The sequence below is a fragment of the Carcharodon carcharias genome, chromosome 12 (genome assembly GCF_017639515.1).
Source record: "Carcharodon carcharias isolate sCarCar2 chromosome 12, sCarCar2.pri, whole genome shotgun sequence".
Lineage (NCBI taxonomy): Eukaryota > Metazoa > Chordata > Chondrichthyes > Lamniformes > Lamnidae > Carcharodon > Carcharodon carcharias.
This window is the reverse complement of record NC_054478.1, coordinates 42,069,405-42,093,711: the sequence shown is the minus strand read 5'-3', so window position 1 is coordinate 42,093,711 and position 24,307 is coordinate 42,069,405. Positions and strand designations below refer to the sequence as shown.

At 49.2% G+C, this 24,307-nt stretch overlaps 2 protein-coding genes across 2 annotated transcripts in view; both read left to right on the top strand.

The window, feature by feature from the left end:
* The window catches only part of kynu (kynureninase), a 166,539-nt gene extending 143,633 nt beyond the window's left edge, over positions 1–22,906 (top strand). Inside the window, 2 exon segments of the mRNA XM_041200223.1 lie at positions 2,632–2,862; positions 22,772–22,906. Coding sequence (XP_041056157.1) covers positions 2,632–2,862; positions 22,772–22,906 — 366 coding nt within the window.
* On the top strand, positions 16,473–16,837 carry LOC121285001 (peptidyl-prolyl cis-trans isomerase A-like). Its single transcript, XM_041201065.1, has one exon. The coding sequence runs from the start codon at positions 16,473–16,475 to the stop codon at positions 16,785–16,787; it is 315 nt and encodes a 104-aa protein (XP_041056999.1). The 3' UTR covers positions 16,788–16,837.
* Positions 22,907–24,307: the final 1,401 nt, after the last annotated feature.

The window sequence follows — 24,307 nt, the reverse complement described above, 5'->3', positions numbered from 1 at the left end:
TGAGAAGTGTACTGTATTCAGTTTTGTGGTACTAAGCCTTAAAAATGACCCTCCCAATCCCCTACCCCCCCCAACCCCTCCACCACTCTCTCATCTCACCCCGTCACCCCAACACCCCAACACACTCTCCACCCCACCCTACAGCTCCCATTCCACCACAAAGCTGTCTAAAGGTCAGAAGCAGCAGCAGTTCCTATTGGCAGCTACTATCAGTGAAGCTGACCATCAGGATGACGGTTCTGATATATTTTTTAAAGCAGGTCTTTCAGGCCTGCTGTTCAGTCTGGATGCCTCTCAGGCCCAAGTCTGGGAGTTCAGGTCAGGGACAGGCCCAAGCCCAGGGAAATGTCTGACAGGCCTGAGGTGGAGGGAAAGGATCTGGGCAGGGGAATGGGGGTCTGGGGAGGCCTGAAAGGGGGCAGAGAGATAAATCAATCAGACTGCTCCGCTGGTCCCATCTGCGTTACCCCCACCACCCCACTCCTCCGGTCTCACCTCCTGCTTGTCTGGCGAAGTGTCCCTCCCCCGCCCCCCGCCCCACCTAGAGTTGGTCACCCTGATTAACTACCAACTGAGCTATCTGTGAATTGCCTCCACAAAGCCTTTCCAAATTGCTTCAGAAGACTGCTATTCAAACCTATATGAAAATTTATTTTGATCACTATTTCTGTGTGTGTATTTGCGATGCATTGTAAATTCAACAACCTTATCCCCATAATAAAGAAGAAACTTGGGGCAGAATTTTACATTCCTGTTGAAGTCAATGGGGTTTAGAATGTCTCGCCGCATTTTACGGCCCTGTCCCCGCCGAAATGGGGCCATAACAATCTGCCCTTGAGGTGGGGTTAGATGGTCTGCAGCCACACCCACGGCACTAATGCTTCAGCCACCGACTGGAAAGGCAGCAGGATCAGTTGTGTATGCTTGCTTAGCTCACACTGTGGCGCATGCGCAACTGATGCTGACATCTTTTGAGTCAGCAGCAGGAGTTAGTGTTAACGCCCCACCTGCACCCAAACCCATGCACTCCTCCAAGTTAAAAGTCCCCCACTCCCCACATGTCTATTAGTCTATTAATCCTAACCATGTCATTCCAAGCTTCACCAGCAGGGACAAATATTTTCCTTTATCTCAATCCAGTACCACTGAAATCACTGCTCATTTTACTAAGAAAGGCTTTGATTGCTTAACAGAAGAACTTGAATGATGATTCACTCAGCCCTGAGATCATACATTTGGGAATGCAATCACAAAAAGCAGATATCAAAGAATTTAAGTCAGCAGTCAAGTCCTTAGTAAAACTGATTGCCCAAGAAAATATTCACAAAAGTGGGATGACCACTGGTATAAGGGTTGCTACTGTGTCTTGGAATGTCCACCAGTTAATTTGGGTTAGGTAGTATCTGGCTGTCTTTGAATTCCTAACAAATTGTCAGTGCAGAGAGTTAAGGCACAGATTTCACATTGACACCAACAACCGATAATTCAACATAAAATGTGTAAAAATTCATAATGAAATTAATTAAAAATTTGCTGATATAATTTGTTTGTGGTCAAGAACTTCCTTTGACTTTTGCTCCAGATTTTCCTTCGGAGCAGAATGCTCTCCAGGACAAATAGAACCCTCATATCAGTTATCTGTAACTCAAAAAACAGCAGCTCTCTGTTAGCAATGTAATTTAATGTATGCATATAGAACGTGGTTGATTTTTGACAGGTAATCTATCAAATAGCTGGATAGGTAACAATTACCATTTTGTAGCATTACAGTCCTTTTAAGTAAACTAAAAATTCAATCTGCATAGCTAATGCAAAAATTATACATCACATGAAACATTTGCATTCATCTGAATTTCAAATAGAACGTTTTTTTTCTCAAAGGGTCATGGTGTAGAAGGTTATGGAAGCTAGTTGAAGGGGCATTTTACCTTTTCATCTTCTAGATCAGGTTTAGCAATTCTGCACTCGTTTTGCAGGTGCTAATTGTCCCCCTAAGCCTCAAAAATTGTACTCAGGAGGCAGGTCCACTTCTCACCTGGCAGTTCGCTACTCACCATATTAGATCAGGTGGTTACACTGATGTTGGGAGCACACATCAGGAACATTCACGGATGCAAATAATTTAATGCAGGATCAGTTTTCAATGTTTAAATGCCCTAGTGTTTTGCACACCATGTGCAAGTATCAGAGTGGGTAAATCAAGTTGAGGTAGCAATCAGCCATGACCTGATTGACAGAAACGAGGGCCGAGTGACTTTATCCTGTTCTTTTGTAACTGGGAGAGATTTGAGATTTCCAAATACTTTATTGACCTGTAAAGCACCCTCTTTAAATCTGGACTATTTCTTTAATTTTAACAATTGAAAGTATTTTACTAAAAGTCTGCTTGTGAGAGTGGAATGGATAGTAAAAAAGGAACATCAGAGTCAAATGAGATTTTGTTTTCTTGGTGAATGCTATAGCTTGTTTTGCTAGAATGTAAGAAAGCAAGGAAAAATAATCACTAATATTTTATATGGACAAAATAATGTTTAATCCAAAAATACTGTCATGGGTGTATTACTGCAAAATGTGATGTGTTTACTGTGTGACTTTGGCAAATATATCTGTGATTAATTCCATTTGTTTCAGATCTTCAATCAAACTGACAAGAAAGCACTGCGGAGAAAATCTGTTTTACTTACTGGTTACTTGGAGAGCCTGATCAAGCTTTGCCATTCAAAGGTTCCAGATAATCCTCAGAAGCCATATGTCACTATCATTACTCCCTCTAATATTGAAGAACGAGGCTGCCAGCTCTCATTGGTTTTTTCAAGCCCTACCAACTTGATTTTCAAGGAATTGATGAAAAGAGGAGTTGTAGTAAGTAGCGCTTTAGCATTTGTTGTTTACTACTGTTAGCAATTCAGGTTTGCCATAGATACACTCTCAGGTGCAAAAGTAACCTCAGCTCCCTATTTATATGGCAATTGACTTGCATTACCCTTTATCTACTTGTACATCCCCATAACACAGCAATGTTAGAAGAGCATTCTCGTGTGATCTGGTCAGATACTTCTATCATTCAAGCATCTGGAGATAGAAATTTATGCACTTTTTTTTATATTCTTTCATGGGTTGTGGGCATCGCTAGTTAGGCCAGCATTTAATTGTCCATTCCTAATTGCCCTTGACAAGGTGGTGGTGAGCCACCTTCTTGAACCGCAGCAATCCATGTGATGCAGGTACACCCTCAGTGCTGTTAGAGAGGGAGTTCCTGGATTTTGACCTAATGATAGAGAAGGAATAGTGATATATTTCCAAGTCAGGAGGATGAGTGGCTTGGAGGGGAACCTCCAGTGGTGATGTTCAGTGGTATCTGCTGCCCTTGTCCCTCTGGATGGTACAGGTCACGGATTTGGAAAGTGCTGTTGAAGAAGCCTTGGTGAGTTGCTGCAATGCATCTTGTAGATGACATGCACTGCTGCCACTGTGCATCAGTGATGGATGGAGTAAAAGTTGAAGGTGGTGGATGGGGTGCCAAACAAGCAGGCTGCTTTGTCCTGGATGGTGTCGAATTTCTTGAGTGCTGTCGGAGCTGCACTCCACCAGGTAAATGGAGAGTATTCCATCACAGTTCTGACTTGTTCCTTGTAAATGGTGGACAGGCTTTGGGGAGTCACGGGGTGAATTACTCACAGAAGAATTCCCAGCCTCTGACCTGCTGTTGTAGCCACAGTATTTATACGTCTGGTCCAGTTCAGTGTTTGGTCAATAGTAACCCCCAGGATGTTGATAGTAGAGGATACAGTGATGGTAATGCCATTGAATATCAAGGTGCGATGGTTAGATTTCTCTTGCTGGAGATGGTCATTGGCTGGTACTTGTGTGGCGTGAATGTTACTTGCCACTTATCAGCCCAAGCCTGAATGTTGTCCAGGCCTTGCTGCATTTAGACTGTTCCAGTATCTGAGGAGTCGCGAATGATGCTGAACACTGTGCAATCATCAGTGAACATCCCCACTTCTGCCCTTATGATGGAAGGAAGGACATTGATGAAGCAGCTGAAGATGGTTGGTCCTAGGACATTACATTGGGGAACTCCTGTAGTGATGTCCTGCAGCTGAGATAACTGACCTCCAACAAACACAACCATCTACCTTTGTGCTAGATGTGACTCCAAGAAATGGGAAGGGTAAGGACACCAGGCACCTGCTGAGCCCCATTGGTTAGATGGCTCTCATCATCGTGGGCCAACAGTAACAGAGCTTGTGTCGGCCACCACCTCTGAGAACTCTGATGATGGTAAGTTCCTGCTTTATGCCCCTTCTCAACTCCTGACACACCTTCATCCTGCTACCTGGAATGATGAGAAGCTGGTGATAGTGTGATCATGCACCTCCTGCTTCCCACCTCACTCCCTCTTCCCTCACACCAATTTTCCCCTTCTACTATATTGCTTCCAGACACTGAAAAACTGTCACCTGCCCAGCCGCAGCACATATGTGAGGAAGAGAGAATGACAGTAATGAAGAGCCCCCCTCATTTGATCAGAACTCATATCCACCAATTCAGATACTGGCAAATACATTGGAGGCTAGTAGAGAGTGAGAAACAGTACCTGGTAAGTCATTGGGCACAAACGTGCTGCAAGGTAAGGGAAAAGGACAGGCCGTTTGCCAGCTCAATCAGGGTTACAGCCAAGTTCTCCTACAAAGGACTTGGATAAGGAGTGCGATATGGGAGCACACAGGAGAGCACTGATGGGCATGGACACCAAGATGCTGGATGCATTGTCTACCCTGCCAGACAACTGCCTGTCACTGTCAAGGAACATGGAGGTGTCCACCTCTAAGTTGGCAGAGGGTATTGCAGAGTCTGTCCTGACTGCTGCCTCCACCCCATTTTCCTGCAGACCCTGAGGCACTGTAGCTGCTGCCTTCATATCTCTTGCAATCTTTGGGTGGAAAGGCCACTTGCTTCTCTGCAATCCAGGTAAGGAAACAGCAGCATTTTTCAGCAAATCCAGGAACTCACCACAACATTTCCAAGTACACTCTGGTGTAGTTCCAGATAGTTTGCAATAGTAGAAGTGCTTAAAACTGACCTTATCTGCAGTCTGGGCATCTGGCCCTGCTGGTGGAGAGTCCGTCTTGCAACTTGGTGATTGACGAGTTTGTTGCCTGGACCTGCATGATCCAAATTTGGTTTCCTGACACTGTATTAGCAGGATGCATTCACAGGCTTCCAGCACACACTAGGGTGCCCCTCGCGTAGAATTCTGTGCCAGAGATGACCGGTACTGCAGCAGACCCCAGCAAAGCACTGCAAGGCCTCTGAAGCACTGTCTCCAGTGATGCTGTGTCAATGATTTTTGCACCCTTTTTTTAACATCTCAGAAAAGGGTTATCAGGACTTGCTGATTTTTGACTGTGTTTGAATTTGAATTATCCTTGTCACCAAACTGTATTTGATGAGACACATATCAAAATAAGCTTGGTGCAGGGAATTGAACTGCAGTCAGCTTGTAACCTGGTTGTACACTGCACTTTAAGGTGCCAATTTAAATCTAGAGGAAACTGTGTCATTTTTGTCACAATAATGACTGATCCATGTTTACAAGGGCACACAGTTACAGATTCAGGAATATGAACTCAAGCACACTTCATGCACGTAAGAAGTTTCAACCCTTTTTGGACACTAATTTTCTCTGCTGTTCTTCAAAGAGAAAATTCAGATTTTCTAAATTCAATGAGATTTTTGTTGGTTAACCAATAAATGGGCCAGTACCTTATTGTTTTTTTTAAATTTTGGAAGATTGCAAACTTGACATGATGTCTGAAAGCTTTGATTGGCACTATCTGTCCTGAACTTAGTGGCAATGCAAACTGTTGTAGCTGACACATCGATACAACAAGGGTCCAGTATCAAAATGTACTTTCCTACATGAAGATATGAGCAGAAAATCCAGCACTGAGTAACTTCAACAAATGGGATATCCATGTACTGATTTCATGGAATAAGAGCAAAACAAGCTGGAAAAACTCAGGAGGTCAGGCAGCATCTGTGGAGAGAAATAGAGTTAACATTTCAGGAGGACTGATGATTAGATCAGAATTGATGCTGCCTGACCTGCCTAGTTTTTCCAGATTTTTTTTTGTTCTTATTTCAGATCCCCAGCATTTGCAGTATTTTGCTTTTGTACTGATTTCATGGCTTTGTTTCAGAACAATAAGCTCTGTTGCAGAATCCAGGACAAGAACTCTCAGTACCTGGATGAAGAACTCCATCTTTTTGTTCTGTCTGTTTGCACTTAATTCATATACAGCTCATATGCATATATCTGTGCATCATATACAGCTTCTCTCGCAATTTCTATTTTGTTAGGAAATTCTAGTTCTAAGGCCTTCAGATCTCATGACCACTCATTACGAATAGAAGGCAACATAAGACAACTTCAGTGTTGCCATTTTATGACTTGGTTCTTAAGAGTCTTTGCCTGACTGAACACTATTTCCCTTCTGCCTAGAACTCTTTTAGCATCTTGAAAAAGAAAATCACCTTGAAATACGTCATTAAGCGAACAAACATGGTGCTTTATCCATGATTACAACCTCCTGCAATGTGACATTTTGTATATCTTGTCATGATGGTAGATCTTTCTTAATCAAGTCCTGTCTGCAACGCACTTAAAGCCTCACGTTATAGTTGGCAGGAAATTGACTTTGTGAAAGCATAATTGTCTTCAAATTCATTAAAAATAGCAAGCAAATTATCTGTCAGCTGCTACCCTCTGGGAATTGGAATTTTGCTTTTATTGGACATTTTTGTATTTCAAGCTTTTTTTTTTCATTTTTATGATGTATTCTTAGGATGTGGACAATGTTGGAGACTTCCGAGATAATTAAATTTCTTGCTTAACATTCATTCTTTGCTTGCAACTGTTGGTGCGCAACTTTTGGTAATCAACTCCAAGGCTTGGTTAATCCAGTGTTCTGTGACCCACAGGTACAGCAGTGTGCTGTTCGCATCTGTTCTTTTGCTTAAAATTCTGCAAGTTTGAGCAAGGCATGATGTGGACATTTTATCAGTTCACTTTTATTTCTTCTCATGAAGAGAAGAATTACTGCCATTAACATGCAAAGTATTACTATTCTGCCTAGGTCAAACAAAAATGTTTATCGGTCTCTACAACGGTTGGGCCAGGATTTTCCAGTCCCAACTGCAGCCGGTGTAATGGTGGGTGGGGCGGGTGGGGGGGGGGGGGGGGGGGGGGTGGGCTGGTGGTCAATGCAGCGGGAGCTGAAAAATCGGTTTCCCGCCAGTGTGAAACGATGGTGGGAACAGGCACTCCGGCCTGTCATGGTAGGTCGCCATTCCTGCCAGAGGCCAGTGTGAAACTGTTTTGCACCCTGTTAATTGGATGCTAATGAAGCCCTGACCGGAATTGTCCCGCCCTGTCCAATTATCCATGCAGGATATCGCGCCGATCTGGAACACTTCCAGACCAGTGTGGCATGGACATGTCAGGACTCATCCGCAAGAAGACCTGGGGCAGCTGGGACTCTACCTGAAAAGTCACACACATCATGGCCGCTTGCAACTATTTAGAGCCTCGAGGTGGAGATCTCGAGTTGCTGTGTGGGAGTTGGGTCATCGGGGGTGGGTGGTGCAGTAGGTCAGCTCAACTGGACAACTGAAGGGGAACCCTAGCACGTGGTACTGACAATGCTGAGTTGTTTCAACAGTGGAGTATTGTGTGCAGTTCTGGTCAGCACATTACAGAAAGGACATAATAGCTCTGGAGAGAGTACAGAGGAGGTTTACAAGAATGTTGCCAGGGTTAGAAAAATGTAGCTACGAGGAAAAATTGGATAGTTTGGGGTTATTTTCCTTAGAGCAAAGAAGGCTGAGAGGTGACTTGATTGAGGTGTACAAAATTATGAGGGGAATAGATAGAGTGGACAGGATAAAATTGTTTCCCTTGGTGGAGAATTCTAGAACCGGGGACATAGATTCAAGATAAGTAGCAGAAGGTGTAGGAAGGACATGAGGAAGAACTTTTTAATGCAGAGGGTAGTGGGTGTCTGGAATTCACTGCCCAAGTTGGTGGCAGAGGCCGAAACGCTAAACTCTTTTAAAAAGTACCCGCGCCAGCACCTTAAGTGCTGTAAGCTGAAGGGCTATGGGCCAGGTGCAGGAAGGTGGGATTAGAAAGGGCACTTGGGTGTCCTCGGGTTGGCATGGAAAAGATGGGCCGAATGGCCTCCTTCTGCGCTGCAACTTTTCTATGGTTCTATGAATGGGGACCCTGGAACAACAAGTGCAGTGTGTGGGTGGAGTATCAGCTACATGGATCTTTGCGCTACAGCAGCTTCCAGGACATGTATCTTCATGCTCCAGGCGTTCAGCTGAATGAGGTGCTGTTGGGCAGCAAAGAGCTGTGCTGGGGGGTTTTGGTGGGGGGGGGGGGGGCGGGGGGGGGGGGGTGGAAATTAGGCAAGGAGGGGAGGAATGAAGAGGTGGGGTGGGTATGGAGACCTGGTGGTTGGACATGTTAGCAGAAAGAGAGAGATGCTGGGCTGAAATTTTCCCAGAATTGCACTAAGTGCGGTAGCGGGAGGGTAAAATGGAGTCCAACCCACTAATGAAAATGGCGGATTTTCACACCGTATCTTCCCGAGGCCACCTCGTTATATATCCACTCCTGCGAAACACGTTGTTTCCATGGGCTCTCATTCGCCCACTTGCCATCACCCCACTGTTACATCACAAGAGCGGCCACCTTTAAAAGGCAGCCCCCAGCAAAGCGCTCATTGCTACCAGCTTACCAGTGCACAAAAGGAGGGAAATATCGCAGACAGGTGGAGGGATGCCGGAATTCAAAGTTCGCATAGAATTTGAAAACAGAGCCATCTAGCTGGACGGCGATGACTGGGACTGGTCCTCTACTGATGGTGAGGTCAACACTGCTCTACCAAGTGAGGATCCAGCAGTGCAATATCCATCAGATCACCATGCCGTGAGTGATGTGTGCTCTTTCACAGGTCACTGCCGTGCACTAATTATCTCCCCTTGTTTTCACAAGCGCACCTGGGAAGCAGCCGACAGAGTCCACGACTCAGAGCCTCCACTCAAGCTCCGAAGAGGAAGCTGAAGGCACCCTCCCTAAAGTCCCACCACAGTGCTCACCCACACCCTCCACCAGCGCAGAGATACACACCTCAGTGGAACCTAGCTTTAGAGTAGCCTCAGGACCACCATCTGGTGAGCACATTGTATTTTCTGTTCCACAGCAGGCAGAGGCAGGGACTTCCCAGATCCCCGGCACTTGGTGAACTGCTGGAGGCCAGAAATTTGCTGAGTCTGAGTCAGATGATGGGCCTCTGGACTCGGTCATGTCACAGTTGCTGGAGCTGCAAAGGCAAGCTTGGGAACAACAGGAAGGGATATCCACTGCGCTCCTCAGGTTACAAGGCATGATGGAGGAGTCCGTCCGTCTTCAGGCTGAGGTAATAGTGCCAGCGTTGCAATGCACCGAGGTCAACACTGGCAGGATGGCGGCCGCTGTGGAAACCTTGGTCCAGGACATTGGTCCTACACAGCTGCGTGGGATTAATTCCATCGCTGATGCCATAGTTGGCCTCCAACATTGTACACGCAAGATGGGTGTTGGGTAGCTTGATCTCACTCCAGCTACTCCTTCCGCTCACAAAGTCAGCTAGGGGCCCTCAGGTACCCATAGGGAGGAGGATCAGCAGGTGCAAACTCCGGGGCCATCCACCCAGGTGACTCTGGGAGTGACTGGCCCATCTGACTCCCCTCTTCCTGTGACCTCCGCAGATCCAGCTTCACAGGCCGAGGAGGGTGCCACTGCCACACAGCAGGACCCCAAACGCAGGCCAGGGGCCTCCAAGTCTCGGCCCTCCAGAGGACGCCCACCAAAGTCATCACAGACAGGGCACCACAGTCAGCAGGCTGTCTCCACCTCTGCTGTGGATGTCCGGGGAGCACCAACACGTAGTAGCAGGGTTAGGACAGTTAAGGAGAATTAATTCTTTTGGAGTCAAACAATTCAACTAAATTAACAAAATGAGGGACAAAACAAATGCAAGCCCTAAATTAGGGAACTGCAAAACCAAAGTCAAAATTTAAAGGAAACTTAACCATATTTTGGTTCAATGTTTATAACAGGATCAATAAAACACCCCAGCCCCCGCGGTGCTCACTGAGCACGGAAAGCCTTGGTGGTGCCGGCAGACACCGCGTGCTCCCTCTCCAAGGACACCCAGCCGCGGAAGAGGGGAAGAAAGTTGGGTCAGATGACCCCCTTGATCGCCCGCTGCCTGGACCAGTTTATGGCTAACTTGGCCGGGCCCAGGAGCAGGTTCACAAGGAGGCCCTCCTCCCTCCCAGCCCTTCTCCGCGCTGGGTGCCAGTAGATCAGGAGCGTGGGACTGAAGTGCAAACAAAACATCAGTAAAAGGTTTTTTAAATAACTGAAAAGGGAGTGCAGCCTAAACACCCTATGTAAACATGGTCCATGGACTCCACAAGGCTGCAAAAGGGGCAGGTATCCTGGGATGAGCTGACACATCCTGCGGTTGTACGGGACTGCTGTGTGCTACACCCTCCGTCCCAGGTCCCGAATGCAAAGCAGGAGGACACTTCCGTAGAGAGCCCCCCAACAGGGACCCCCGCTTTAAGACGCCAACAAGGCACGCCAGGGCATGTCCAGGCAATGGACGAGGGCAAGGAAGTGAAGGGTGTATGGTAGAAGCCCATACAGGAAAGCCCTCCACGCTGTTCTAAAGGACACAGAGGACATTTCCATGAAGTGACTCGGATTGCGGGGCACCAGCTCCCGAGGGAGGGTTCGGGGCTTGGGGCCAATGTGGAATTCCGTCCAAACAGGGATACACTTAGACGGAAGACCACCGCGTGCCTGCGCCACCTTGAGGCCCAGTATAATGTTGGGGCCGAGCCGACCGTCCTAAGGTCTTGAATGGCATCGGCCGCGAGCCGGACGTGCGATGTGCCAACTCCTGTGATAGCATCCAGCCCACTCCTCCACCACCCAGCACGTCCCTGATCCTGGTCACCCCGGCAGCCACAGCCCTCCTCTCCACCAGCCACTGAAAAGGATGGAGGGGCAGATTCCTGAGCAGCGGCTTTCTGATGATAGCCACTACTCCTGATGGTGGAGAGCTGCGTCGCGAGGCGACCATGTTCCAGACTTCTCCTGCCAGTTCACCGGCCAGGATTCCTCAGTAAGGCAGAGGTGGACCCCCAGTTAAAGGAGGCTGGTTCTGCTCCAGGTGAAAGGCCTGAGCTCCTCAGGTAGGGGATCCATTTGCCATGGATCGACCAGGAGTCCAGAACATTTGCCCCAGTTGATCCTAGTAGAAGAAGCAGCAGAGCCACCTTGAGGCCTCTTGGCATTCACGCATCCTCCGCAAGTCAGTCGGGTTGGTGAATATGAGGAGCACGTCGTCAGCATAAGCCGAGAGGACCACCCCGGCCTGCACAGGACCAATCGCCCGACAACCTCCTCCACAAGAGACGCAGGAAAGGCTCCACGCGGATAGAATACAATTGGCCGACAAGGGCCAGCCCTGACGCACTCCTGCCCCAAAGTGAAGGGGCGCCATCAGGGACCCGTAACCTTACCTAGACACTCTGTGGCAGAGTACAGGAGTTGGATCCTGGTGACGAAATGCATCCTGAACCTGAATGCGCACAGAGTCCCAAATAAATATTCGTGATCCACCCTGTCGAATGCTCTCTTCTGGTCAAGAGACAGGAAGGTGCTCAACAGACCAGTCATGTTGGAAAAGTGGATAATGCCCGGACCAGATGGATGTTGTCATAAATAGTTCGGCCCGGGACGGTGCAGGATTGGTCAGGGTGGATCACGTGGTCCAGCACCGTGCCAAGGGGAGAAGACATGGCCCTGGCAAAGATTTTATAATCCATGTGGCCGGATGCCAGTTTGTGAGCAGGTGGAGATCCCCCTTCTTCGACAGTAGGGCAATCACGGCCCTGCGCCACGAGACTGGTATCACCCCGGTTGCGATACTTTCCCCCAGGACCTCCGCAAAGTCGCTCCCCAGGACGTCCCGGAACACCCTGAAGAACTCCACTGTCAGCCCATCCAGCCCCGGGGATTTGCCCCCTGGAGAAGCTGTCGAGGGCGCCGGTCAGCTCCCCCAGACTTATAGGGGAGTCAAGCTTTTCGGCATACTCCGGGCCGACCTGCGGCAGGTCCTCCCCCAAAACTCTGTGAGCATCCTCGCTGGACGGATCCGGAGGGAACAGGGCAGTGTAATAGTTTCGGGCAATGGCCCTGATGTCCTTCGGATCCGAGACAAGGGATCCGTCGTCGGCCAGCAGCGTAAGAAGCTGCTGATGGACCCCGTGCCTTTTTTCCAGTGAGTAGAAGGAGGGGGGGGCCGCAGTCCAAGTGCTTGAGGAACTGGATCCGTAACTCATGCATGCACCGCGAGACCTGATGAGTTGCAGGTCCCGCAGCGCGCCCTTCTTCTCCTCGTACGCCAGCCACAGGGACGGGTCCACGTCGGGCTGACAGAGACGTGCCTCCAGGTCGAGCACCTCTTTCTCCAACTCCTTGACCCTGGATTTCCGCCTCTTTGTCGATCCCCCACGCATACTCCTGACAGAAGATGCGGACATGAGCCTTGCCCACGTCCCACCATAGCCACAAGGAGGGGAAACCTCCCCACTTCATTCTCCAGCCGGCCCAGAAATGACAGAATGAGTCCAGGAACTGCTCGTCCTCCAGCAGCAGGTTGTTAAAGTGCCAGTACGCGGACCACGTCCGAGTGCAGAATGCAGCGAGCTCCGCCCACAACAAACGGAGCTCCGTGCACAGCACCTGCTGCACAGAAGCCGATGGAACAGAGGACACAAATGCCTTGGAAATGTAAAGACGGTCGAGTCTGGACACTCCGACTCCAAGTGACATGAAAGTGAAAATGCTGGAGTCAGGATGGAGATATCACCAGACGTCCACCAAGTCGAAGGACCCGGCCAGGTCCCTCAACTTACTCACACCTAGCGAGTGGTGCTGGGTACCGTGAAGGTCCCGGGCCTCGAGGATGCAGTTGAATCCCCCCTAGGACGATGCACTCGCCAGCATCAATGGAGCCCAGATGAGTGGATAATTCCTTAAAGAAGCTCGCTTGCTGCTGTGCGCCCAGGGGAGCGTACACATTCACAAAGAGAAGCGCCGCACCCCCCGGGCACACAGTAAGGTGCAGCAACCAGCCTGGCACCGGCTCCTTGATCCCCAAGATCTCCGGCTGAAAATGCAGGGCCAACAAGATAGCCACCCCGCCAGAATTGGAGGCTAGGTGACTCATGTAGACCCCGCCTCGCCACTCCAGGAGCCATGTAGCTTTGTCTCCCGGAACGGGATGGGTTTCCTACAGGAAGCACAACGCATACTTCCCATCCCTGAGGACCGAGAAGTTCTGAAACCTGCGCTGTGTGTCCCTGCTGCTATTGATGTTGAGGCTGGCCATGGTAGTCTTCATTGTCAGAGTATGTGCTACCATCACCCAAAATAAAAGAAGGAGGGTACTTTTTTTTTAAAGTCTTCCTCTCCTTCAGCCCACTTAGCGTTCTGGTCCAACGTGGGGGTCTTTGGTGTCTCATGGGTGGACCAGAACACCAGAGGATATGAATGCCATCGGTCCAAGGCCAACTGGACCCTGTCTCGGTGACCGCGATTGCGCGCCATAAAATCCCGGTGTTCCCCAATGGGGATGAGGGGGGAGTCGGCAGCGCGCAACAAAGCCCCCATCACCTCACCTGGCTCCAGGTCATTGGTGGTGCTTGCGATCGACACCCCATCCTCATCCTGGTCGTCGCCTCCGGCTTCTGACCGCTCCCCGCATTGAGTACCGGGGCTGCTTCGGAGCCGCCAGCTGGCTCTGTCTCGGCCTCGATCCCACCCTGAGGATCAAGGCCAGAGGGGTCCTCTCTGGTCTCCTTTTCAATGTCTGGGTCAGAGGGCAGCAGTGGCTCAGAGACCCGCTCGACCTCAGGCACTGGGACGCCAGGCGAATCCGGAAAAAGTTCGGGGCCCAGAACAGTCGCGTCCGGTGCCAAAGGCTGAGACAGAGCAGGGAGGCCCTCCTTGCCACCACTACCCAGTGATCCAGTCGTTGGGACCATGAAGGGAGTGCTGCAGTCCACTGGCGGGCCAAATGACACTTCGGGGATCTGGGTGGGGCACAACCGCGAGGGCGATACCCTCACTGGCCTTCGAGGGCCCTGCTCAGGGCACCGCAGCAAGGGAACATGGGTATTAGGGTTGACAGGGGTTTGGCCACCACTCCCCTCCCCCCCAGAAGGGCAAAGTGAGGACTTGCAGGGTGGAGACGCCACCACGTCTTCACCGGGGGAGGGGACACATCCAATTTCACTCATCGGAATGTCCTCCCCCTCCGAGGGGTGATGTCTCTTCCTGGGTAGGCTGGGGGGTGCTGGGGAGACCTCCGTCTGGGAGGACCCCTCCTCCTCATCTAGCCCACCCAGGTGCTCCGCCCTCTGGGGTTTGGGCAGGTGCACTCTTTTCAATAAGATGACCGGCTCGGGGTCGTATGCCTCACCCCCCACTGGACCTGGGAACCCGCACGGGGACGACGCCGGGCCCAGCACATGGTGCTGAGGCGCACAAGGGCCCGGGACAACGTGCAGATACGATGCAGAGACTGGACGATTTTTGTTCCCCAGTGCCGGTGTCTTCAGGAGAAATGTTTGGTCATTTTTTTTTTGGGGGGGGGGGGGCGGTGCTGGGGAGTCTTGGGGGCTGCCCCCAGGTGGCGGGTCTTCCTCCGCGCCTTCTTACGGCACGGGGACTCTCCCCCCGTCTCTCCGGCAGCCGAGGTGACCTTGTTGGGGGGGGGGGGAGATGGAGTGGTGGCGGGGGTGGGGGGGGAGCGGCAGTTCCAGCCGTTGGCCGCCTGGATAGTATTGGTGGCCTTGGGGGCGGGGCAGTTCCTTCTCACACGCCCCGCCCCCTTGCAGGCATGGCACCGCACACCATCAGCCAACCAAAACATGTGGTAGGCGACCCCCTCAAGGGAAATATCAAAGCCCCGCCTTGGTGCACTCCTCCTGGACCAGGCGCACAAAAACCTGGCGTCAGAAGGAGTACACCTGGCGAAGGCTCGAGTCCTTCATTTTGAGTGGGATCAGCACCACTCCAGGGAGCGAAGATGAGGGAGGAGGAGGAGCTGATTGGGGACGAAGTTAGATAGGATGAGTCTCTGGGCAGTGGCCTCCAATGTGAGCCCCTTTTCGGGGCGAGGTGCACCGGCCGCTCGGTCTTCAGGGAGAATACAGCCTTCCCGTACATTTTTGAGGCCGCGACTATGGCCGAGGGGCTGAAAACCCCCAGCCGTAGCCGTCGCCCGGGCCTCAGTGGTCATTGTGGGGTGGGTGTAGCACTTCACCCCCGAGCTGATGGGTCAGCAATTTAAAAGGTGACGGGGCTGCAGGGGAAGCAGGGGCCGAAGAGTCCACCGACCCTGCGTAGGTGGCCCGAACAGGCCCCACCACTAGCAAAGACATCATCGCCGCGGCCGGGGAATGCTACACCCACCCCAACACAGGCAAAATACACAAAAAACAGAGCAAATGTGGAGTGGGAGCAGACGGAACGAGAGGGAGAGGGAGAGGAGGGGGGTGATAGAGGGGACAAAGGCAGACAGGTGCCCCAATGTTTCTGGAGGTGGGGTGGGGGTCCGATGTTCTGCTGCAGCGGGAGGAGTCTTCCGCTGAGCAGTTAGCACCACCCAGGCACAGGTCAGGAATGATGCTATATGTCCTCGTATGCAGCTGGCTTTGGGCAGTGCTAGCTAGTCCAGGTGAGGCAAGGGAGGGCAGAGCAAGGTGCAAGTTTTCCTTTCTCCTTTTAAAGCTCAGACAGTCACTGTCCTCCCTTCTGATGGAAGCAGGTCTTCCTTCCTTCCCCTGCAGGCAAACAATCAGTTGCAGTTCCTTTCTCCCCCAGGCACCTACCTCCGGCACGGCAAAAAGTCCCCCCCATCCAGCTGGAGTTGTATCCTCTCCCCTCCGGCTCTCTCCAGACTCCCACTCCTAGGCTCTTCAGGCCTTGCAAGGCCCCACCCTGCAGCAGCAAGGTAGCAGTAGCAGGAGGTTGTAGGGGTCCCCAGAAATAAAAAGTCCAACTCACCGAACTCCTTTTCTCCTCCGTATGAGCTGTACTCCTCTTCTTCCAGGTGAAGGTGAACAAAAAAAACTCCAAAGTAATAACAGCAGCAGCCTATGAGCAGAGAAACAGCAGACAGCAGCAGCCAACACCCAATTCTCCCTACCGCAATAGCAACTACAGCAGCAATGAGCTGTGAGCAATTGGTGAGAGTTAATTTCACAGCCTGGGCACGGGTGTTAATCACTTCTACATAATGTTCACTATATTCCTAAGAATCATTCCTGGCTTCATGTACCAGGGTGGTGATTTCACAAAGAACAATGACACTGGTGGGAAGTCCATCTACAGTGAAAAGTTTGTCAATGAGAATTTCCAACTGAAGCACCAGGGGTTTGTTACCCTCTCTATAGCCAATGCTGGACCAAATACAAATGGATCCCAGTTCCTTATATGCACTGCAGATACTACATGGTTGGACGGAAAGCATGTTGTATTTTGTAAGGTTATAGAGGGTTCCGAGATCGTAAGGAAGATAGAGAACTTGGGCAGTGGGAGTAGCAAAACCAGCAGTACTGTCCGCATCATTGATTGTGGACAAATGTGAATGGAATTATGATTAAATAAAACTTGATCACTTGTGATTACAAAAAAAAATTGTCAATAAACTCCCAAGAATGTCCCCCTGCCTATGGCTCCTTGTTCTGATAAGCAGTGTTCGTATCACTCAGATGTGAAACCTTTCTGCACAAGATAAAAGGCAGGTGTCCCAGTCCTGGGCCTCTTCCCTGTGCTCTGTGTGGCCGTCAGACCACAGTGATGATCCAGCCTCACATTCCCTGAAAACATTACTGATGCCTGCGTCTCGGTGGTGCTGGTCATTGCTGCCAGAATGTCATGGACAGGTGTCACAGAGTTCTCTCATACTCTCTGTGTGCTCTCAGCGCCTTTAACATGGGGCTGACCCCTATTACACAAGCATCTGTGACCAATGAGGCTGTGCACCAGCTCCTGAAGGGCTATGGTGCTGATGGCGAACACAGCATCAGATGCCTCTAAAGTTTCATGGGTGCATCTCTGAGATGGCCCTGATCATGGAACGCAAGCAAGCTGCCCTCAGCCAGACAGGAGTCGGACATTCTCAGAGGCCATGTGAAGTTCTATGGAGTGCCCTTTCTGCATGTTGTCATCATCCTCTTGCGATCGAGTGACTATTAGGGCCTCCACTGCATCTCCATAACAGGAGCGTTCTCATGGAGGGTATTGGTGCGGCGATAAGCTAGACTGGAGTCAAACGTTCACAGTTGCAATGTGAGGATCTACGGGGACACCTCACTGCATGTTGTCATCATCCTCCACAAATCTGGCAGCGATGAGGGCCCCCCTGAGTCCATTTGCCTCGTCTAGCCAGTGCAGGAGCCTCATCCCCATCGCCGTCACCACCGTGGACCCCCTCACTCTCATCCTCCTCAGCAACCTCCTCATCAGAGGAGATGTGCAGCTCCTCCATCCGCTCCTCAGCCAACTCCTCACCCCATTGTGCCAGGTTGTAAAGGGCGCAGCAGATGACGACAATGCATGATACCCTCTGGAGCAGGGCTCCACCAGACCGGTCCAGGCACTGGAACCGCATCTTCAGTATCCCAATAGTCTTCTCCACCATGTTGCGAGCTGCTGAATGAGCCTCATTATAGCGTCATTCTGTTGCAGTCTGAGGCCACTGCACCGACAGACACAGCAGGGGTGACGACAGCCTGCTGATCAGTTTGCCTATTGTCTTGGATGACCTTGGTGGGCGTCCTATGGAGACCGGGGGGCCTGGAGGGCCCTGGCTTACTGTCCTCAGGCAGCACCTGCCAAACCCATGACCACTACCATCTAGAAGGACAAGGGCAGCAGATAGATGTGAACACCACCACCTGGAAGTTCCCCTCCAAGCCACACACCATCCTGACTTGGAAGAATATTGCCGTTCCTTCACTGTCATTGGATCAAATTCCTGAAACTCCCTAACAGCATCGTGGACTTTAACAATTCAAGAAAGCAGCTCTTCACCACCTTCTCAAGGGCAATTAGGGATGAGCGATGAATGCTGGCCTAGCCAGCGATACCCACATCCCATGAACAAATATAAAAAAAGCTTTAGCTATCCTGATGTGGGGCAACTGCTCCCTCTGCGGTCACAAAGGACGAAGCTGAAGAGGTTTCCAAAGGGCTAGGCACCTTCAGAGAGTCCTGAGTCGAGGTCCCAGGGATGTCCAACAGCTACTCCACATCCCTTTTGGGTGCCCGCAAGCCCCTGCCTGACTCCTTGAGGATCAGCGACACCTGGACGGAGGTCAAGTTGCCCCAACCCATCTCTGTATCCACAGCAGGACTTCACCCATGGCTTGCAGTCATGGAGTGTAGATCTGCGTACATTTCTGACAGAAACTTGGCTTTCTGCTGGACAAAGTTCTCCACAGGATTTGCCGTCCTCACCATCGAAACCTTCATGCGCTCACAGACTGGAACCACTTCATCAGAGAGCAGGAGGATAGATTCCTCTGCCACTCATGCGACTCTGTTGAGGGACTCCGCTGCCTCTGCCTGACATTCCCCTGCCTCTCGCTGCATCTCCAGCACCTCACTAAGGGCCAATCCCAGAGGCTTGTCATCTGACTTGGGCATCACAGATGCCTCATCCCCAGCAGTCCCCTTAGCACCAATGAGCTTAGCTGACACTGTCTCCTGCTACAGACGTGTCTGTGCGGTGACCCGAATGTGAGACCATGCCTGGATTAGATTAAGTACTCACTGAGGTGTGTGTCTCTGAGCTGGTGGAGGGTGAAGGTGACTGCTGTGACGGTTCTACAGTTGCACTTGCTTCCTCGTCCCCAATGTCCTCAGTCCTCTGTGCGCTGGAGGGCCTGCTGGACAGGGCTTTGTCTTCTTGCCTGTCCCGCTTCTTGCTGGCATCTCTAATTGAGAGAGGAGAGCGCAAGTGACTGCATGAGCTGTCTCCAATATGGAGGAACACATGATCCTTAGGTTTCTATGTGGCTACATTAGGCACGGATCCTTACTGGATGGAGGCCATCCACCAACTTCTCCATCTGAACAAACTCGGTCCGAGTCCTCTCCTACCAGCTCAGCTGCCCACTCCTCGAACTCTCTATTACAGACAGGAAGGGATTTAATTTAAACAGCCCTGATTTCTCCTCTCACTGCCTGTCTGTAAACAGAAAGGTGTTTTGATTTTGATTTCCCTCCTTTATAAGCAATGAGGTATTTTGATGGTGTGATCCAATTTCCATTAATAACCACATAGCAAACTCGAGACAGGGTAAATTCCTTTATTTACACACACTCAAAAAGTGGGAGGAGGGTGTTGCTACGTAGGCCCTGGGTATATTCGTGCAATACAAGAGGGATAGTGAAAGACAGATTTACAGGGCAAAGACCAAAGAGCAAAGGCTTATAGTTTCATGCGAGTCTAGTGTTCAAAGTCCAATGGTGTATTCTTGAAGACTGATGCTGGTTAATTTCTTTTTCCAGTAGGGATGACCTCCACAATGGGATAGGCATGTAGAGATGAATTAGTTTTTTAGGCGCTGGTACAGAAGCTCAGAAGTTCCAGTAGAAACAATGTAGATGGGGACCAGGCATTCACCTGGACCAAGCCTTTGTTCTGAGCTGCTGCTTGCTAGATGGAAAATGGCAGACTGCTTGGCAGAACCATCGAGACAGTTTTACAGGTTCCTGCAGCTAGGGAGGTCATGTGACATGACTCCCATCTCTCCGCTTTGGCAAAGGATGTATATTCCTTTGTCTGAATTCTTGAAATTTTTAATGTTTTAACCATTAAGAATTTGAAAGGAGATTGTAGTATCCTTTGTCCTAGCAGACGAGTAGTCTCCATTGGCCAGGCCTGGCTTGGAAAATGTAGATTGCCATTGTATAATTCCCTTTGAATTTGATCTCCGTAACCACAGGAGTAGTTAACGTCTCTTCCAAGATAACAAGTTGTCAGCTTATCCAATATTGCCAGATTAGGTCTTATTGTTCGGGGTTACAGGCAGACATAGCTTTAGTTTTTTTTAAAGTCTTTGTCCAGATTTTAAAATTTTAGGAATTAGCCATGTTGAGAGAGAAGGTGGGGTTGAGAGCAATTGGGTTTCATGTATCTTTCTCATACTTCCACTCTTACAAATAACTCACTGGATTATGTGCCATGTGATTGATGCACTGCAGGTTGTCTACAAAGGTTCTGGGACATCACCCTCCAGAGTGGTGAGCAGCTCAGACAGAAGGATAAGGTTCACAGAGGCATGTCATTACCAGTGCTTGCTGGTGCCCTCAGCATCTAACCTCCTCCCTCCCACCACTCCCCACCCCCAGACAGCATCTGAGCTTTTAGTGTGGAAGGGTCAGCAACCTACAGTGGCCTCTCATTCTGCAGACTAGATGGACTGCAGTGACGATATGAGGCATCACCATGTCACACTGAGTACCTCTTTTATGTATATGCCGCACAGATGGTGCCCTTGACACTGAGGCCCATGTCCCTTGTACCATTCAGTGAGGTGAGTGTGAGCAGTTGAGCGTTCACTTACCAGGTGGGTTTGCGACAAAGAAATTGATGTCCGGGTGCCTTTTAACTGCGGCGGCCAAACACGATGGCAGGGCATGCATTATCCAGCCCACCTCACCACATAATACGTCGGGAAACCCCTGACTGCATAATTAACTAACCCAGCATCACGCGATTTGGCATGAATTTCAACCGACTCCGTGGTGGGAAACGTTGCTGGTTCCCACCTCCGCCATGGGTCTAAGGCCCAGAATAGAAAATCCCAGCATTTTTTTCCAACTAAAGCAACAGTCAGCAGGTAGCAAATCGGTGTTTATTCAAGACTGGTCATCAAGACAAATGAAGACCAATTCTGCCTGTACTAATTCATGGAATAATACAGGGGTTGGCAACTTTAATAACAAGAAGAGCTATTTTTTTAAAAATTTAGTCAAAAACACAATATCTTAAGGCTATTACTCAAATACCAATAATAATGAAAAACAGGACAGAGACACATTTCTACAACATTTTAAAAGTTTTTACAAAAGAGTAGTTAATTGAATGATACTTTCCTTCAATTATAATATTAATAAAAGTTTTCAAAATGAAACAAACGGTTTAATTATCATAAAACGGGCTCCATCGATGTAGGGTGTGATCCACTCGACTCTTTAATGAGCCACATGTGGCCCCAGAGCCACAAGTTGCCAACCCCTGAGATAATATATGAAGCATTTCCATTGATCGAATTTGTAAACCATTCGTAGTTAATTTATTGACCATTAACTTCTTAGTAAGGTGACTCATGATAATACGTGCTTTAATGAAACTCAGGCCGTCAATTTTGACCCTACAGCCAAAACCGAACAGTTAAAGACAAGTAGGTTACTTACTCACTAAGGTACCATCCATTTCCTGCACTAACCTGCACAGTTTTGTAGGCGGATGTGGTGCTCATCTAAAGCAAGCGGAAGCCTCGTAAATTTCTGCAAGTTGTGGCTTTGTTATGCCAAAGGGCTCCATGCATTTTTAACTGAGGCCTGAGCAGGGACGCTGCTGCAGCTTTCACATTGGAAACAGATAAGTAGCCAGTCAGCAGACAGACAAGGCCCATCAGTTAAGCCTAAAACTTTCCCTGGTGGGGTTCAGAAGAACAGGAGTGTTTCTCCAAGTCTTACAAGAAAACCCATGTCTCCCTGCCCTGGCCATCCTTGAGCACAACCCTCATCCCTCTCATAAGAACAACCCTAAATCCCCTCCTTGCTACTTACTTGGAAGCTGGCAGAAGAACAAGGGCCAGTTAATCTTTACCTGGCAACAGCCTTTCTAGTTGGGAAGCAGGTCAGTGACATTTAAATGAGGTGTGTCAGTTGTAATCACTGTTGCCTCCTGCTACCTCTGCTGAATGGGTAATGATCTCACTAGAGCAATTTGTCACCAAAAACTTAATCCAAGTTAAAATTGGCCTTCTGATCTTAACATTTAAGCCATGGGAGTCAGTTCGATTATTTTGTACCAGTTGGTATGACTCAATTGTTTAACAAAATAAGAAAGAAAGATAAAAACAAAATACTGTGGATGCTGGAAATCTGAAACAAAAACAGAAAATGCAGAAAAACTCAGCAGGTCTAATAGCATCTGTGGAGAGAAAGACAGTTAATGTTTTGAGTCCTTATGATGCTTCTTCGGAGCTCTGAACAAGCTCTGAAAAATCTAGAGTGTAATACATCTCTAATTCCCCTCATAGTCTCTGCTATTTCCTCCAACAAGGCTTGAGAGTGAGGTTCAAGATGAGATTCACAGCCAGTAAAGGGAAGAATATCTGACTAAGATAGTCCTATATGTCACAAAATTCCTGTTTTAACCCTTTCCCCTTTTGTTTTTATTGGTTTGCATTGGACAAAGGAGCTTGAAATTACATCTAGGAGATAGTGAAAGATAATGTTTGGCAATTTTTAAACCACTCATTGCTTTTAACTCATCGACTTTATTTATCCACTTAAAATAACACGTCATCTTTTCCCTTTTCCAAACAGTGTGACATGCGGAAACCAGATACTCTACGAGTCGCTCCTGTACCTCTTTACAACTCCTTTTATGATGTGTACAAGTTCATCAAGGCTTTGGATGAATCATTCAAGGCTGCAATTTAAGTCAAGAATGAGCTGTAGGACAATTGAGCTGAATTCCTTCATGCAATCAATACTACCCTATTCCAAAATACATTTCCACATTGTTTGGTGATCTGTCTAAATTCTTTCTTTTTTATTCATGCATGGGGTGAGGGTGTCGTTGGCTAGTACAGCATTTATTGCCAGCCTTAATTGCCCTTGAGAAGGTGGTGGTGAGCTGTCTTCTTCAACCACTGCAGTCGATGTGGTGTAGGTGCACCCACAGGGCTTTCTGCCTTATTATTGTTCATATAATCTTACTGGATGATTTTCCCTCCATCAGAAATTAAGATTGTAAATGAAGGAATTATTTGTTTAAAGTAAATAATTTACCAATGTGGAAGCATTGCAGATTTCCCTTAGCAGCACCAAAGCAACAAGAAAAGTCAATTCCACTGCTGCATATTTTCCAATCATTGTGAAATAAATGTTAATCGGTAATGTTTGACTCAGGTTACCATGTTAATCCACAAGGAAGAAAACAAACCAAAGGAAGACATCAACAATAGAGTCCACACTACATTAACCACTCATAGAGGTGGATATTACAGAGCCACACAGAAAATAGTGGCAGAGACAGAAGAGGCCCTTAAGTAGCCTTTAATTAGCCACTTAAAGGCCTCAATAAGATTAACTTCCACCCTACAACTCCCGCCTGAAGGTCCATTGGCACTATGCCAACCAGAAACCGGCTGCCCCATAGGGGTAATATGTTGGGGAAGACTAATTAGATCAGGGTCAGACTTTTGCCCCATCACGCCCTAGACAGCTACTAGCCAATCAGATTGGCCGGTAGTTCTGTAGTCCCAGCAACGCCAAAATCAAGTTGTAGCCACTGTTGGGACTACAGGCATTCCACAAAGATGAAGAAATGATGGATCCCACACTTCAGGTTAGTCAGGGGTTTTGTTCGGGCCTGCTTGGAAGGACCATAAAATTCACCCCATAGGGTTGGACTTCAACTTACCTGATGCATCAGAAGTTGCATCTGGGATGTGGGTGGGGGTGCGGGGGGGTGGGGGGGTGAGGGGGGGGGGGTGGGGGGGGTTGTTGGGCGGGGGTTGGTGTTTGAAAGACATGGGGAACCTGCGAGTTGGGATTTCACTGGGTTTTATCTTCACAGCGTGACACCACCAATCAGTTCCCTGCTTAGAACCCAACCTGATTCATAGCCTGGGGTTGGGAATGGAAGTCAGAAGCCTGGGGGTGGCGGGAGAGGAGAACAAAGGCCTTGTTGGGATATTGAAGGCATGGGAGTTGGCCAGAGGTCTTGGTGGGGTCAGTCAGCCTGGGGTATGTAGCAAGGCCTGGAGTACTTGGCAAGGCTGTGGTGTTAGGCCTGGGGAAGCTGGGAGACCCAGTGGGGGGAATTAGTTGTCAGGAAATGTCAGAAACCTGGGA

What these genes read in the sequence shown, in the direction of transcription:
- LOC121285001 (XM_041201065.1), top strand. Translation starts at nt 16,473, where the DNA reads ATGTACCAGGGTGGTGATTTCACAAAGAACAATGACACTGGTGGGAAG.